A 16,142-nucleotide genomic window follows, 5' to 3' on the forward strand; every position below is an offset into this window, starting at 1 on the left:
CTCAACAGGTTATCAAGCAAGAATTGAGAAAGAAAGACAATGGTGGCGAGAGGCCAAGGGGTGTTACTCATCTACATAGAGGGGAGTGACCATGTGTGGTATTTGAAGGTGGAAACCTATAAAGCCTGAAGTCTGTAACAAGAAAATTCAGTTGTTCCATGGAATTGCTTGGCTAATGTTACTGTTGTAATAAAGTATTTATGAATTTACAAGTTCCGGAATCTGAGAAATATTTGATTCAATATTTCCACGACACGTGTCGAAAGCGTTCCACAGGGATGCTGGCCCATGTTGACTCCAATGCTTCCCACAGTTTTTTCAAGTTGGTTGGATGTCCTTTGGGTGGTGGACCATTCTTGGTACACACAGAAAACTGAGCGTAAAAAACCCAGCAGCGTTGCAGTTCTTGACACCAACTGATGCGTCTGGCACCTACTACTGTTGGGTTCACCTTGGGTTCACCTTGGGGTCACCTTGGGATCATGATAGGGGCTGCACCAAATGTTTGATGTATTATAATAACTGATTATGCTTTTGTTGTATTAATAGAAGGGGAAGGGTTATAACACCCCTCCCCCTTACATTTATAGGGTCATAGACTACAGATTAACAATATGTATATGCATTATAAGGTTTAATATTGTTCCACAGTTATTTTCTAGTCTCTGCTTCTTATATAAAAATGGTCTGAGAAATGTGTCAAAGATAAAAGAGATGCAGAGACACAGAGGGTGAAAGAGATATGAGACTTGTCATACATTCCACTATAAATCAACTTGGGGACATTTACTGCTGAGCCTTTAGATAACACTGAAACTCTTGTTTGTATAGCTGTGTAGGCATGGGCTTGGTCTCATGGGTAGAATGTAATGATGTAGGCAGTGACATCACTAAGGCTGGACTTCGGGCTTAACTTCTTTCCTATGCGTGCTATGTTCCTGTTTGCAACTTCTGTCTGCAATTTCATTAATAAATGAATGAATGATTTACTTAAAGATATTGTCTGAATGCTAATTTCACCAATGTGCCAATGATCGACAAGGAACAAGGAACGAACCCCCAACACTTCCATACCCCTTTCAAAGGCACTTACATTTTCTGTCTTGCTCGTTCAACCTCTGAATGGCAGACATGCACAATCCATGTCTCAATTGTCACAAAAATATGGCTTACAAATCCTTCTTTAACCTGTCTCCTCCCCTTCATCCATACTGATTGAAGTGGATTTGACAAGAGACATCAATAATGGATCATAGCTTTCACCTGGATTCACCTGGTCAGTCTACAGTACATTCGAAAAGTATTCAGACCCCTTGACTTTTTCCACATTTTGTTATGCTACAGCCATATTCTAAAATGTATTAAAATGTTTTTTTTACTCATCAATCTACACATAATACCCCATAATGACAAAGCGAAAACAGGTTTTTAGACATTTCTGTAAATAATTATAAAAAAATTAAATGAAATTTTACATTTACATAAGTATTCAGACCCTTTACTCAGTACTTTGTTGAAGCATTCTATATTAAGTACGACACACGATCAAGGGATACTACAGTGTGTAGTATAGTATTATACAGTATACTACAGTTTACTATAGAATTCTATAGAAAGTTCTGTAGTATTCTATAGTAAACGGTAGTATTTTTTTATGTGGGTTTTGCTGCGCCACAGTCTGTAGGATTTCGTCCCCTACGCATTCATAACCTACAATATATTTTTGCACTTAGCAACAGAGTGCCATCTACAATGTTTTTTTTTAGTTATCTAACTATTCTCTCATTGATTTCATTTACTTATTTCAGCTATTTGAGTTTGGGTTTTCAGTTTTCTAATGATGGCGGGACATATTATTCTGTTTTAATGTTACTGCTGAATCACTATGATAAATATAATAGTTTTTCTTCTGTATATTTTTACTAAAGCTGAGATATACTTTGAAGTGCAAAGTGTAGGAATAGACAGGTGAAATCAGTCATTGATACAGACATGGTGACGTAGCAGGAAGATTAGAACACTGTGAACCAAGAGGTTGTGAGTTCAAATCCCAGGTGAGGACATGATAAATAAAATTACTGTATGAATACACAATGTAATCATGTATCTCAAAAATGCAGTTGAAAAGACTTTATGTTAAAAGCATTGTGTGTGTGTGTGTGTGTGTGTGTCCCTAGCAGTGCCAAAAGACAAAGAGCTGTGACTGGATCAGTGCTTCACCAATCAGGGCCTTGAAGGGCTTGGCAACAGTAACAAGGGGTGATGTGTAATGAAACTAGTGTTCCCTGGGTAAAATGTTTTATTGGGTGGCCGGAAACGTTTCTTTGAAACCATCAGGTAATGTGCCCGGGACAAACCGGGAACTATTGACCAGAGCCCTATGGACAGCCATATATTCCCTATATGTAGCTTTCAGCTAACCCATTGCTTTCTACAACAGATAATAATACGATTAGGTTATATCTTCTAACCCAGATAATAATACGATTAGGTTTTATCTTTACATTAAAAACTTGTGGTCTTGTTAAATTCAACTGGGTGTTGACAGTATGGAACACAATACCATCAAGGAGTTTAGAAGGGAGAAACTCAAACTGTTATTCTATAGGCTGGTATCCATGCAGCTGTTATTCTATAGGCTGGGATCCACACTGTTATTCTATAGGCTGGGATCCATGCAGCTGTTACTCTATAGGCTGGGATCCACACCATGCAGCTGTTATTCTATAGGCTGGGATCCATGCAGCTGTTACTCTATAGGCTGGGATCCACACCATGCAGCTGTTACTCTATAGGCTGGGATCCACACTGTTATTCTATAGGCTGGGATCCACAGAGCTGTTATTCTATAGGCTGGGATCCACAAGAGCTGTTATTCTATAGGCTGGGATCCACACTATGCAGATGTTATTCTATAGGCTGGGATCCACACTGTTATTCTATAGGCTGGGATCCACACGCCTGTTATTCTATAGGCTGGGATCCATCACTGTTATTCTATAGGCTGGGATCCACACTATGCAGCTGTTATTCTATAGGCTGGGATCCACACTATGCAGCTGTTATTCTATAGGCTGGGATCCACACTGTTATTCTATAGGCTGGGATCCATGCAGCTGTTATTCTATAGGCTGGGATCCATGCAGCTGTTATTCTATAGGCTGGGATCCACACTGTTATTCTATAGGCTGGGATCCATGCAGCTGTTATTCTATATGCTGGGATCCACACCATGCAGCTGTTATTCTATAGGCTGGGATCCATGCAGCTGTTATTCTATTGGCTGGGATCCACACCATGCAGCTGTTATTCTATAGGCTGGGATCCATGCAGCTGTTATTCTATAGGCTGGGATCCATGCAGCTGTTATTCTATAGGCTGGGATCCACACTATGCAGCTGTTATTCTATTGGCTGGGATCCATGCAGCTGTTATTCTATAGGCTGTGTCATGACGTTGGCCTCTTTTGGTACAATTTTGTGATACTCAGAAGAGACAATATAGCCATATTACCATAAAACTGTTTATATAATAGACTCAGTTTAAGACTTGCCTCAAATGGGTGTATGGAATGTATTAATAAGGATAAAGCTTTTGTAAGACATTGAGATGCTATGTACTGATGTAATGTGATAGAATTGTATTTCTGTAACCAAATCTAACTCAGTCATAGGCACGCCCCAGGGACACATACAGGACCAGGCGTCATTTGACCAGCCTGTTCGATGGGCACTATAAAACACTCCCTGATTTACATTTCCTCAGACCAGGCCTACACTCCATGGCCCATAGGTTTTACCATCCAATTCCTCTACTGAAAGTGAACCATACCACGTGGTTAACTTTTAGACTATTGATATCGACAGAATAAGAACAAGTCTTTGATATTAATTATTAGTCTGCAGCTAAGTAAATTATATAATCGAACGCGAAGACCAACGAAACCACCATTCTATGACGACATTAATGAATGTCGCTCTGAAAGATCCATTCTAACCGAGAGAGAGAGAGAGAACGCGGAAAAAACTCTCCAACAGAACCGAACTCTCCAACAAAGAACGACGACACACTGAGCGTAAATATATATTGATTGCAATTGTTCCCGAATGAGTGAGCCTTCAATTGTCAATTGTAATATTAATGAACTCTGTGTAAACTTCTCAGCTGACCATTTATGACCCATTGTTCAACAGGCCGACCAGCCTGTTTAGCCCACAAGGGCACATTCCGATACCAATCCTTTGTGACAATAATTACTGTTTGTATGTTTTTCTGTTAATTACTTAGTGTAGTAAATAAATGATTTTAAGACAATTGATGTATGGATGATTTTAGTAAAGACTGGCATTAAGTATAGCAGACGCTCTTATCCACATACAGAAAGAAAACTGTCCGACGAAACATTAAATTACAACTGGCCACAGGGAAACCTGTATGTTCTGTTAATTATTAGTGTAGTAAATAAATGATTTTAAGAAATTGATGTATGGATGATTTTAGTAAAGACTGGGTTCGTGCAGATACAACAATTTACGACGTTTTGGAATGAGACTGGACGAGAGGTAAATACACCATTTAAACTTAAGAAGATAATCGACCTATACTATAATAGAATATAATATTATAGTACAGGAAAGTTGTATTAGGAAAATTATAGCTTTGTAATCTGAATATTCTCCTTGGTGCCCCGACCTCCTAGTTAATTACAATTAAACGATTAATCAGTTTAATCACGTGATAATAATTACAGGGAGCTAATTGATAAACATATCTTCAGTTTAATGGTACCCCCAAAGACACGACATTTGGTGCCCCCTGTGAGGAATCTAAGATAGAATTGGACTTTGCTGTGAAATTCTATATATCAATTGTGCAAACAGAATTGTACAAACAGCCTGCTATGTAAACAATGTGATTGTGCATTTTCCATTGAGAGAAGCTATTTAGAATAGCTCCGGTCTTATGTCGATAGCAGTGAGGATTAAATTCCAGATTTAGTCCGTTAGGCCAAACGGTACTACTTCTGTCGGTAAATATTAACTTCTAGAGTAAGGTTAGAAATTAGAGGTTAACTGTCCGGGAACCGAGCCGAATAATTTGCCTACCGCACTAAGAAAGTGTGGGCAGACCGTATGCGTATTTGTAGTTAAGTACCGTGTCGCTCCGGTCAACATAAACGCTAGCAGAATATGCTGAATGGGGTTAAGGTGAGACGTCACTAGAAAACCCACCCTTTCCTATTTTGGTGCTTGGAAGGATACTCCTGAACCAAGTAGCAATAGCTTAGCATTACGGGTAAGCTAACAGAGAGGGAACATTTTACCCTCCACCGTAACACGTTTAAAATTTCTCCGCTAGCGCGACGGAAGTCCGACCTTTGTACTTCCGTTTTAATTTCAGCATTCTGCACCCTGGTGGTGAAGAATTGCCAGTACATCTCTAGGGGAAATTCAAACGTGGAGCACGTCTCATTCAATTTAACTAACAAGTGAAATTGCCAGATTTACCTTTTCAAGTGGATCTTTCAAATAATATCCAAAATTGATTGGGCGTCTACAATGAGACATGATTAACTTTTTCCAAACTTAACTTAGATGAAGCAATGCTCTCAGGTTAATTGAAAGTTAATTCCCAGATAGCCTATACAGGTTTGATATATCATAAATAGATTAATCAGTCAAATCTGCTTTAGCAAGGCACAGTCAGTAAAACCCCTTTACGGACGCTCAGCCCCAGGGAGGTGCGTACCCTAGTGGTGAAGGGTCCCAACATTTGAACTACGGTTTACACTTATGATATCCAATCAATGGAGATTGTATGGGTTATCGTCTCATTCAATTTAATAAGTTAAATTGTCGAAAATACCTTTCTAGGTTCTTCCAATTAAATGAGACAACTTAAACTTTGCATATTAACCTGGATGAAGCAACCTCTCAGGTAATTCAAGTTTAATACCCAGATAGCCTACCCAGGTAGGACTAATCATTGGCATTGATTAATTCAATTTGCTTTTGCAAATTCATTCACGTCCAACTTCCACAGTACTGTACAGTACTGATGGTTCATTAACGTCTATAAATAGATTAAAATCGTCTTTGCAGCTCCCAACATTCCAACATTTTGGAAAATTAGGAAAAACATTTTTTTCCCCCTTTCAAATGTTCTAATAATGTGCAGGCTATCAGAGGGGGTGGTCCCCACTCGCCCGCTAATTAGTGAACCTCCACCCGTAAATGGATTGATCTCTGACCTCAGCAGCGATAACAACCCTAATTATGCCATTAGTGGAAAAGCAGACAACAATGTTTTCCAAAATCAACCATCGGGCGCAGGCCTCGTAAAGGTTCTCTCCAGTCTAGCTCTGATGTCTTGCCATCCGAGATTGCCATCTGTCCAATACCGCAGTGCACAGCTGAAGCACGAGCAGGTAACGGTAGACATAAAGGGACAGGTGGAGAGAACCGGGAAACCAATCACAAATGCAGAAAAGGGAAAAATTCTGCTAGCTATGGAACTGCGTTCGAAAACTGAACAATTAAATGTAATTGCAAAAACATACGACGATGAACAAGCACAAGCTCTTCAACAAAATCGTTTTCTACAGGAACAAAATCATATGCTACAGGAACAACTCAATTTAGCCAAAACTAAATACGATGATGTCCACGCCAAACTAGATAAATCCGAAGAGTTATCTACAAACAGGAGCTCTCAACTTGACAACATGCATGCTGTTTTGTTGAATGTTACTCAAAATAACACGGTGCTCCTCAAAGCGCTGCAGACCAAAGACGATCAGTTAACCTGCCAGTAACTAGAATATGCATATACTTATTACATATGGATAGAAAACACCCTAAATTTTCTAAAACTGTTTGAATGGTGTCTGTGAGTATAACAGAACTCAAACGGCAGGTCAAAACCTGAGAGATTCCTTTACAGGAAGTGGCCTGTCTGACCATTTGTTGAACTTCTTTTCCATCTCTATCATTTACTAAGGATCTCTGCTCTAACGTGACACTTCCCACGTCGTCCATAGGCGCTCAGAGCCCGGGAAAAAACAGAATGTCGTCATTCCAGCCCCAGGCTGAAACACATTATCGCCTTTCTCAAGTGGCCGATCAAGAGACACTAGCTTATGCGCGTGACCCCGACCGCCCCCGCCTTTGGGATTTTTTCCTCTGTTTGCCGAAAAGGAGATTCCCTGTCGGAATATTATCGCTTTTCTACGAGAAAAATGTCGTAAAAATTGATTTTAAACAGCGGTTGACATGCTTCGAAGTACGGTAATGGAATACTTAGAATTTTATTGTCACGAATTGCGCCATGCGCGTGACACTTCTTTACTATTTCGGATAGTGTCTGGAACGCATACGAACAAAACGCCGCTATTCGGATATAACGATGGATTATTTTGGACCAAACCAACATTTGTTATTGAAGTAGCAGTCCTGGGTGTGTATTCTGACGAAGACAACAAAAGGTAATGAAACTTTTATAATAGTAAATATGATTATGGTGAGTGCTAAACTTGCCGGGTGTCTAAATAGCGAGCCCGTGATGCCTGGGCTATGTACTTAGAATATTGCAAAATGTGCTTTCACCAAAAAGCTATTTTAAAATCGGACATATCGAGTGCATAGAGGAGGTCTGTATCTATAATTCTTAAAATAATTGTTATGCTTTTTGTGAACGTTTATCGTGAGTAATTTAGTAAAATGTTAGCGAATTCCCCGGAAGTTTGCGGGGGGTATGCTAGTTCTGAACGTCACATGCTAATGTAAAAAGCTGGTTTTTGATATAAATATGAACTTGATTGAACAAAACATGCATGTATTGTATAACATAATGTCCTAGGGTTGTCATCTGATGAAGATCATCAAAGGTGAGTGCTGCATTTAGCTGTCTTCTGGGTTTTGGTGACATTATATGCTGGCTTGAAAAATGGGTGTCTGATTATTTCTGGCTTGGTACTCTGCTGACATAATCTAATGTTTTGCTTTCGTTGTAAAGCCTTTTTGAAATCGGACAGTGTGGTTAGATTAACGAGAGTCTTGTCTTTAAATGGCTGTAAAATAGTCATATGTTTGAGAAATTGAAGTAATAGGATTTTTAAGGTTTTGAAAATCGCGCCACAGGATAGCAGTGGCTGTTACGTAGGTGGGACGAATTCGTCCCTCCTAGCCTAGAGAGGTTAATGAACACAATGACAAAGTTGGATGATAAATCAGCAGAACTTATTGAAGTCGCTGACCAAATGAATGATGAGAGAACTCAGGTGATGAGGTTGGAAATATTGATTTCTAAGCAAGCAGAGGAAATCTCATCACTGAATCTCTCGCTCCGTACTCAAGACCTCTATCTGCAAACCATGACAGATAAGTTTGAGACCGAAAGGAGCAGGTGTGACACTCACGTGTCCAAAACCAGTACTCTAAGCGCTCAAGTGGACTCTGCAATGCAGCAGAATTCCACCCTTAGGCACCATCTGGAGGAAATCCAGAATGGTCACGCTCTACAGCGCGACTTCCCATCCAAGCAACCGGAGCCCTGTACTCACAGGAGTGAAGACAATAGGTTTCAGACCTTGCCTCCCTCATGTGTCCCTCAGCCTTCTCCTCTTGGCCCTTCGGCACTGAGTAATATGGCGCCTCTTGGCCAACAACAACAAGGCTTGGCTTCTTCTCTTGGCCTTTCGGCCCCAATCTCTCCACAGGATGAAGCCAACCCTCTCCGCCCGCTTGGCGCAGAATACCTTGACAAACTCGTCAAGAATTTCCCCACCTTTGACCCCGTTCCAGGTCAGCCAAACGATACTGAGACGTTCCTAGCTGACATAGAGGACGCGTTGGGTGGCTACCCGAACGCTACGGGTTCTGACAGGGTTTACCTGTTGAAGCGAACGTCGAATAGACACGTGACGAGGTTAATTCGTCTACAACAGCAACACGTGCTAAATGACTATGCTAAACTTGCCACAGCTTTGAAATTAGAATTCAGTGGTTCTGCGACTCGCAAACACGATAGCTCACTGGCTAACACCGTCAAACAAGCTCGGAACGAACACCCACAAGCTTTCTATCATAGGCTTCGTTCAGCTTACTTTGGCCTACTCACAGAAACAGGAATGGAAGAGCTGTTACCATTCAAACAAATGTTTCTGTCGAACATGTATCCCACCTTCATTACCTACTTGGGCCCTGCAGCCCATGTTGGCTTGCCTATCTTACAACTCAGAGAGCTTGCAAGCACAGCTTTTGAGGCATCAAAAGTTCACAACGCTAAGAGCCCTGACCACTCAGTTTTGAAGTTTAACCAGGAGCACTCACTCCAGTTAGAGGGTGCATTATCAGGTATTGGAGCGTCTAGAGATGACGCACAACAACAGTTTCTACCACGAAACCATGATTCCAATAACCTCCGCGGTCGAAATAACTGTAAAGTACGTAGCCATCAACATGACTACCGCTACAATCGACCCGTTCACTACGTTCCTGCACCCAACCCACAAAAAGTGTCAGAGCACAAGGGTAACAAAGGGTTGAAGGACGACCAAAACATAGACCAATGTTCTCCAGAAGTCCCACTACGGGAAGAACTTAAGCGAGAACAATTTGAGAAAAGGGTAAAAGATAAGTCACAAGGACTAGACGGGGAATTACCGGACACCAGGTCCGCAGGAATTAACACCCATAGCATGGACGTTAAAGTTCAAATTTCTCCCGCTCTCATTCAAGACCCTATCCAGGGCCCGCTTGATCAAGAAACAAGCCCCCGGGCTCTGTCTATAGACTCTGATACAAAAGTTGCGAAGAAAAAGGTCAAACGCTTCGTTAAAGCCAAGCCCACTCAAAATCAGAAAAGTCAATCTGCTTCCATCTTGAACAGACATGGCACATCACGTCGTTGCGAACGACCACTCCACTTTGTGGGGAATATGTCCACTAACCACGAATCTAAACGGCCATACCTGGAAACAGTCCTGGAGGACTGCTTAGCTTGTCATGCGCTAATTGATTCGGGTGCGACAATATCACTCATCTCTCAAACATTGTTTGATGATCTCAAAAGGGCTTTGAAGCCAACTAAACGTTGGTTAAAAGTGGAACGATGCGACACTAAACTTCGAGGGGTCACTCAGACTACCTCGCCTCTCACATTGAGAGTCATGCTGAAACTACACTTCCAGGACGTATCGCTCGTTCACCCTGTGTATGTTACCAGCCTCGAAACTGTAACCCTGCTACTTGGAGCAGACTTGATGGATCGGTTACTCCCATTGATGGATTGGAAAACCAACCAGGTATGGTCACAGGCCACAGTGCCTTCTCCACTGACCACACCATCTTCCCCTAACGCTAGCTGCAACGCAGTCCTTCACGAGGGGTATCTGTCGAAAGCACCCCTTGAGGAAAATACGTTTAGAAACCTCTTGGTACAAAATCCGATCCACGGAGATAGTACGATATCTCGACACATTCCATCAGCCAACCTGATTGACCATTCTTTTCATGATTTCGAGCCAGCTGTCTCTGTGAATAAGCAACTTCCCTCCTCCTTGCAGTCATGTAATACGGTAGTTGAGATGAACTTTTCTTTCCCTTTGGACACTTCCGCAAGCACTGCGGCCATCCCAGCAAGAAAAACATTGATGCGCAGAGTATACTCTGCTTCCGATGATACACCTTCCGCTTTGTTGGGGACTGTCACCCCTTACAATGACACTAATGGCGTCAGTCCAGCAACTGACCCGATGACTCCCACTTGTGAAACACTTTGCGATATCACAGACCGATATCCTCGTCTCAGTTCACAGGTAATGAAGAGGTTGCCACACATGGACGCGGTGGTGACTGACATGCCTCGACAGCCACTGAGCATTTTGAAGCACAAACACCAGGAGATTTGGTTGAAAGGTTACAGCCACTCTCATAAAAACGCGGCCGCTGACAACTCGTACATAGGGTCCAACCTTTTCATTTGCGCATCGGACACCAACACCACCCACTGGTGGGGGGGTCCCGAGGCACAAAGGGGGGGAATAGTAGCCCAGACCCATGATGAGCCTCATCGAGGCCGGTGGGGGGTCGAGACTATGGACAACACCGTACGAGGCCGCCAGAGCATAAATCAAATCTAGTTGTAAACTCTCCTATGAGAACAGTGAGGAGCAGACAGGCCCCTAGACGGGGATTATCTTAGAACACATCTAAGATAGTACTGAGGTGTACCACACTGGTCGTAAAAGGAAGTCCAGTGGACTTGTCCACCTCCAAAACTAATGGCATCAATAATCATTCTTTGCCATGCGTAGGTTCAACTACAATACAACTAGTAAAATGCTCCAATCATGTGTTCCGGTAGATAATATTTCAGAATAAATCGGTAGGACAACTGGTCCCCTTGAGTACCAGTACCAATACCAGCTACAATCAGTAAGAAGGTTAGAGACTTAACAAATCAAATTACCATTGACAACAGCGACATAGGAGTCACTGGATCCATGCAGCTGTTATTCTATAGGCTGGGATCCACACTATGCAGCTGTTATTCTATAGGCTTGGATCCACACCATGCAGCTGTTATTCTATAGGCTGGGATCCACACTATGCAGCTGTTATTCTATAGGCTGGGATCCACACTATGCAGCTGTTATTCTATAGGCTGGGATCCACACCATGCAGCTGTTATTCTATAGGCTGGGATCCAATATGCAGCTGTTATTCTATAGGCTGGGATCCAACATGCAGCTGTTATTCTATAGGCTGGGATCCACACCATGCAGCTGTTATTCTATAGGCTGGGATCCACACCATGCAGCTGTTATTCTATAGGCTGGGATCCATGCAGCTGTTATTCTATAGGCTGGGATCCACACTATGCAGCTGTTATTCTATAGGCTGGGATCCACACTATGCAGCTGTTATTCTATAGGCTGGGATCCATGCAGCTGTTATTCTATAGGCTGGGATCCACACCATGCAGATGTTATTCTATAGGCTGGGATCCACACTATGCAGCTGTTATTCTATAGGCTGGGATCCATGCAGCTGTTATTCTATAGGCTGGGATCCACACCATGCAGCTGTTGGAAGAGCACATTTATCTCTGGCCGTCCACTGGGGCGTATTCATTACGCTGATTCTGTTGCGAAACGTTTCTTAAGTTTAGTAAGCAAACAGAACGAAACAGAGACCAACCTGAATGTGTCCAACAGAAACCCTCCTTTTGCTCTGTTTGTTTCCAATGATTGATAGGTAGCTTAAACTTATTCAATTCAACCATTATTGGGTTAAAATACACACACTGTATACATTTGTGAACAGCCATCCTGATCAACCCCAATCCGTAAGGAGCAAATAGCTAAACGAGAGAGCAGCAGTGTGAGTCACATCAATGCGCTACGTAGAAGGTAAAAATACATGATATCCATTTAGCCCCTATAAAGACTAAAGACTATTCCTGCTCTTTTCCCACAATCCATTAAACACATTTGGTGTGTCGTCATAGTGGTCTCTGATTGGTCGTCAGACTCGCTCAGGTGGAACAAACTTAAACTTGGCCTTTTTTCAACGCTGATTTGAATGTCATTGAGAAAACAGAAAGGTGTCAAAGACTCTTTTCACAAACATCCTTTCTGAATTTAAAAGTAATCCTCGAAGTAATCATCTAGTTTTTCAAAAGTATCTGTAATCTGATTACAATATTTTTTTGCTGGTAACGGATTACCGTAACAGTTACTCCCCAACCCTGTGTCACTATGTAGGGAATACGGCTGTCCATAAGGCTCTGCTCCAACCCTGTGTCACTATGTAGGGAATACGGCTGTCCATAAGGCTCTGCTCCAACCCTGTGTCACTATGTAGGGAATACGGCTGTCCATAAGGCTCTGCTCCAACCCTGTGTCACTATGTAGGGAATACGGCTGTCCATAAGGCTCTGCTCCAACCCTGTGTCACTATGTAGGGAATACGGCTGTCCATAAGGCTCTGCTCCGACCCTGTGTCACTATGTAGGGAATACGGCTGTCCATAAGGCTCTGCTCCAACCCTGTGTCACTATGTAGGGAATACGGCTGTCCATAAGGCTCTGCTCCGACCCTGTGTCACTATGTAGGGAATATGGCTGTTCATAAGGCTCTGCTCCGACCCTGTGTCACTATGTAGGGAATACGGCTGTCCATAAGGCTCTGCTCCGACCCTGTGTCACTATGTAGGGAATATGGCTGTTCATAAGGCTCTGCTCCGACCCTGTGTCACTATGTAGGGAATATGGCTGTTCATAAGGCTCTGCTCCAACCCTGTGTCACTATGTAGGGAATACGGCTGTCCATAAGGCTCTGCTCCGACCCTGTGTCACTATGTAGGGAATACGGCTGTCCATAAGGCTCTGCTCCGACCCTGTGTCACTATGTAGGGAATAAGGCTGTTCATAAGGCTCTGCTCCAACCCTGTGTCACTATGTAGGGAATATGGCTGTTCATAAGGCTCTGCTCCGACCCTGTGTCACTATGTAGGGAATACGGCTGTCCATAAGGCTCTGCTCCAACCCTGTGTCACTATGTAGGGAATATGGCTGTTCATAAGGCTCTGCTCCAACCCTGTGTCACTATGTAGGGAATATGGCTGTTCATAAGGCTCTGCTCCAACCCTGTGTCACTATGTAGGGAATACGGCTGTACATAAGGCTCTGCTCCAACCCTGTGTCACTATGTAGGGAATACGGCTGTTCATAAGGCTCTGCTCCAACCCTGTGTCACTATGTAGGGAATATGGCTGTTCATAAGGCTCTGCTCCGACCCTGTGTCACTATGTAGGGAATATGGCTGTTCATAAGGCTCTGCTCCAACCCTGTGTCACTATGTAGGGAATATGGCTGTTCATAAGGCTCTGCTCCGACCCTGTGTCACTATGTAGGGAATATGGCTGTTCATAAGGCTCTGCTCCGACCCTGTTTCACTATGTAGGGAATACGGCTGTCCATAAGGCTCTGCTCCGACCCTGTGTCACTATATAGGGAATACGGGGGATCAGTAGGGAATTCCCACGGGGGACCAGTACGGGAAAAAAATGTATGAAATGTATGCATTCACTACTGTAAGTCGCTCTAGATAAGACCGTCTGCTAAATGACTACAATGTAAAATGTAAATACGGCTGTCCATAAGGCTCTGCTCCAAAGTAGTGCACTATATAGGGAATATGGCTGTTCATAGGGCTCTGCTCCAAAGTAGTGCACTATATAGGGAACACGATGCCATTAGGGACATAATGTATATAGTAATAGAGACAGAGGAAGGTTGAAGGTTTGAAGGTTTAAAGGTTTGCTGGAAATCTTGTATCTACTTTCTGTTACCTGTCTCTTTAAGGGGAACTTAGACAGTTTCTGGATGGGCGGGGAGGGCAGGGAATTCTGGGTAGACATCCTCATACGACAGAGGATGATGATGACGACGGCCAGGATGAAGAGCACGCAGCCCGTCACGTAGATCAGGATGTCAGCATAGTCATCCTCCTTGTCACCATCCTCCAGCGCTGGAAGAGATCAGGGGTTAGAGGTCAGGGGTTAGAGGTCAGGGGTTAGAGGTTAGGGGTTAGAGGTTAGGGGTTAGAGGTTAGAGGTTAAGGGTTAGGGGTTAGAGGTTAGGGGTTAGAGGTTAGGGGTTAGAGGTTAGGGGTTAGAGATTAGGGGTTAGAGGTTAGAGGTTAGGGGTTAGGGGTTAGAGGTTAGAGGTTAGGGGTTAGGGGTTAGAGGTTAGGGGTTAGAGGTTAGGGGTTAGAGGTTAGGGGTCAGGGGTTAGAGGTTAGATGTTAAGGGTTAGAGGTTAGAGGTTAGGGATTAGAGTTCAGGGGTTAGAGGTTAGATGTTAGGGGTTAGATGTTAGGGGTTAGAGGTTAGATGTTAGGGGTTAGATGTTAGGGGTTAGAGGTTAGGGGTTAGAGGTAACAGAGTTAATGTTGGACCACAGTCACAACCACAACTACACTACAACCGTTGCAGCTGGGTCCCAGATCTGTTTGTGTTTCATGGCAACGGCTTATACCTCAACATGTTTGGCATGGCAACGGCTTATACCTCAACATGTTTGGCATGGCAACGGCTTATACCTCAACATGTTTGGCATGGCAACGGCTTACACCTCAACATGTTTGGCATGGCAACGGCTTATACCTCAACATGTTTGGCATGGCAACGGCTTACACCTCAACATGTTTGGCATGGCAACGGCTTACACCTCAACATGTTTGGCATGGCAACGGCTTACACCTCAACATGTTTGGCATGGCAACGGCTTACACCTCAACATGTTTGGCATGGCAACGGCTTATACCTCAACATGTTTGGTATGGCAACGGCTTACACCTCAACATGTTTGGCATGGCAACGGCTTATACCTCAACATGTTTGGCATGGCAACGGCTTATACCTCAACATGTTTGGCATGGCAACGGCTTATACCTCAACATGTTTGGCATGGCAACGGCTTATACCTCAACATGTTTGGCATGGCAACGGCTTATACCTCAACATGTTTGGCATGGCAACGGCTTATACCTCAACATGTTTGGCATGGCAACGGCTTATACCTCAACATGTTTGGCATGGCAACGGCTTACACCTCAACATGTTTGGCATGGCAACGGCTTACACCTCAACATGTTTGGCATGGCAACGGCTTATACCTCAACATGTTTGGCATGGCAACGGCTTATACCTCAACATGTTTGGCATGGCAACGGCTTATACCTCAACATGTTTGGCATGGCAACGGCTTATACCTCAACATGTTTGGCATGGCAACGGCTTACACCTCAACATGTTTGGCATGGCAACGGCTTACACCTCAACATGTTTGGCATGGCAACGGCTTATACCTCAACATGTTTGGCATGGCAACGGCTTATACCTCAACATGATTGGCATGGCAACGGCTTATACCTCAACATGATTGGCATGGCAACGGCTTATACCTCAACATGTTTGGCATGGCAACTGCTTATACCTCAACATGATTGGCATGGCAACGGCTTACACCTCAACATGTTTGGCATGGCAACGGCTTATACCTCAACATGTTTGGCATGGCAACGGCTTATACCTCAACATGTTTGGCGTGGCAACGGCTTATACCTCAACATGTTT

At 43.3% G+C, this 16,142-nt stretch overlaps 1 protein-coding gene across 2 annotated transcripts in view; it reads right to left on the minus strand.

The window, feature by feature from the left end:
• Nucleotides 1-16,142, minus strand: part of LOC106560212 (fibroblast growth factor receptor 3) — a 150,532-nt gene that overhangs the window by 48,664 nt on the left and 85,726 nt on the right. For both annotated transcript variants that reach the window (XM_045705487.1, XM_045705479.1), the window contains exon 9: nt 14,355-14,533. In XM_045705487.1, coding sequence (XP_045561443.1) covers nt 14,355-14,533 — 179 coding nt within the window. The remainder of the gene's footprint in view (nt 1-14,354; nt 14,534-16,142) is intronic.

This window comes from Salmo salar, chromosome ssa01, assembly GCF_905237065.1.
Source record: "Salmo salar chromosome ssa01, Ssal_v3.1, whole genome shotgun sequence".
Lineage (NCBI taxonomy): Eukaryota > Metazoa > Chordata > Actinopteri > Salmoniformes > Salmonidae > Salmo > Salmo salar.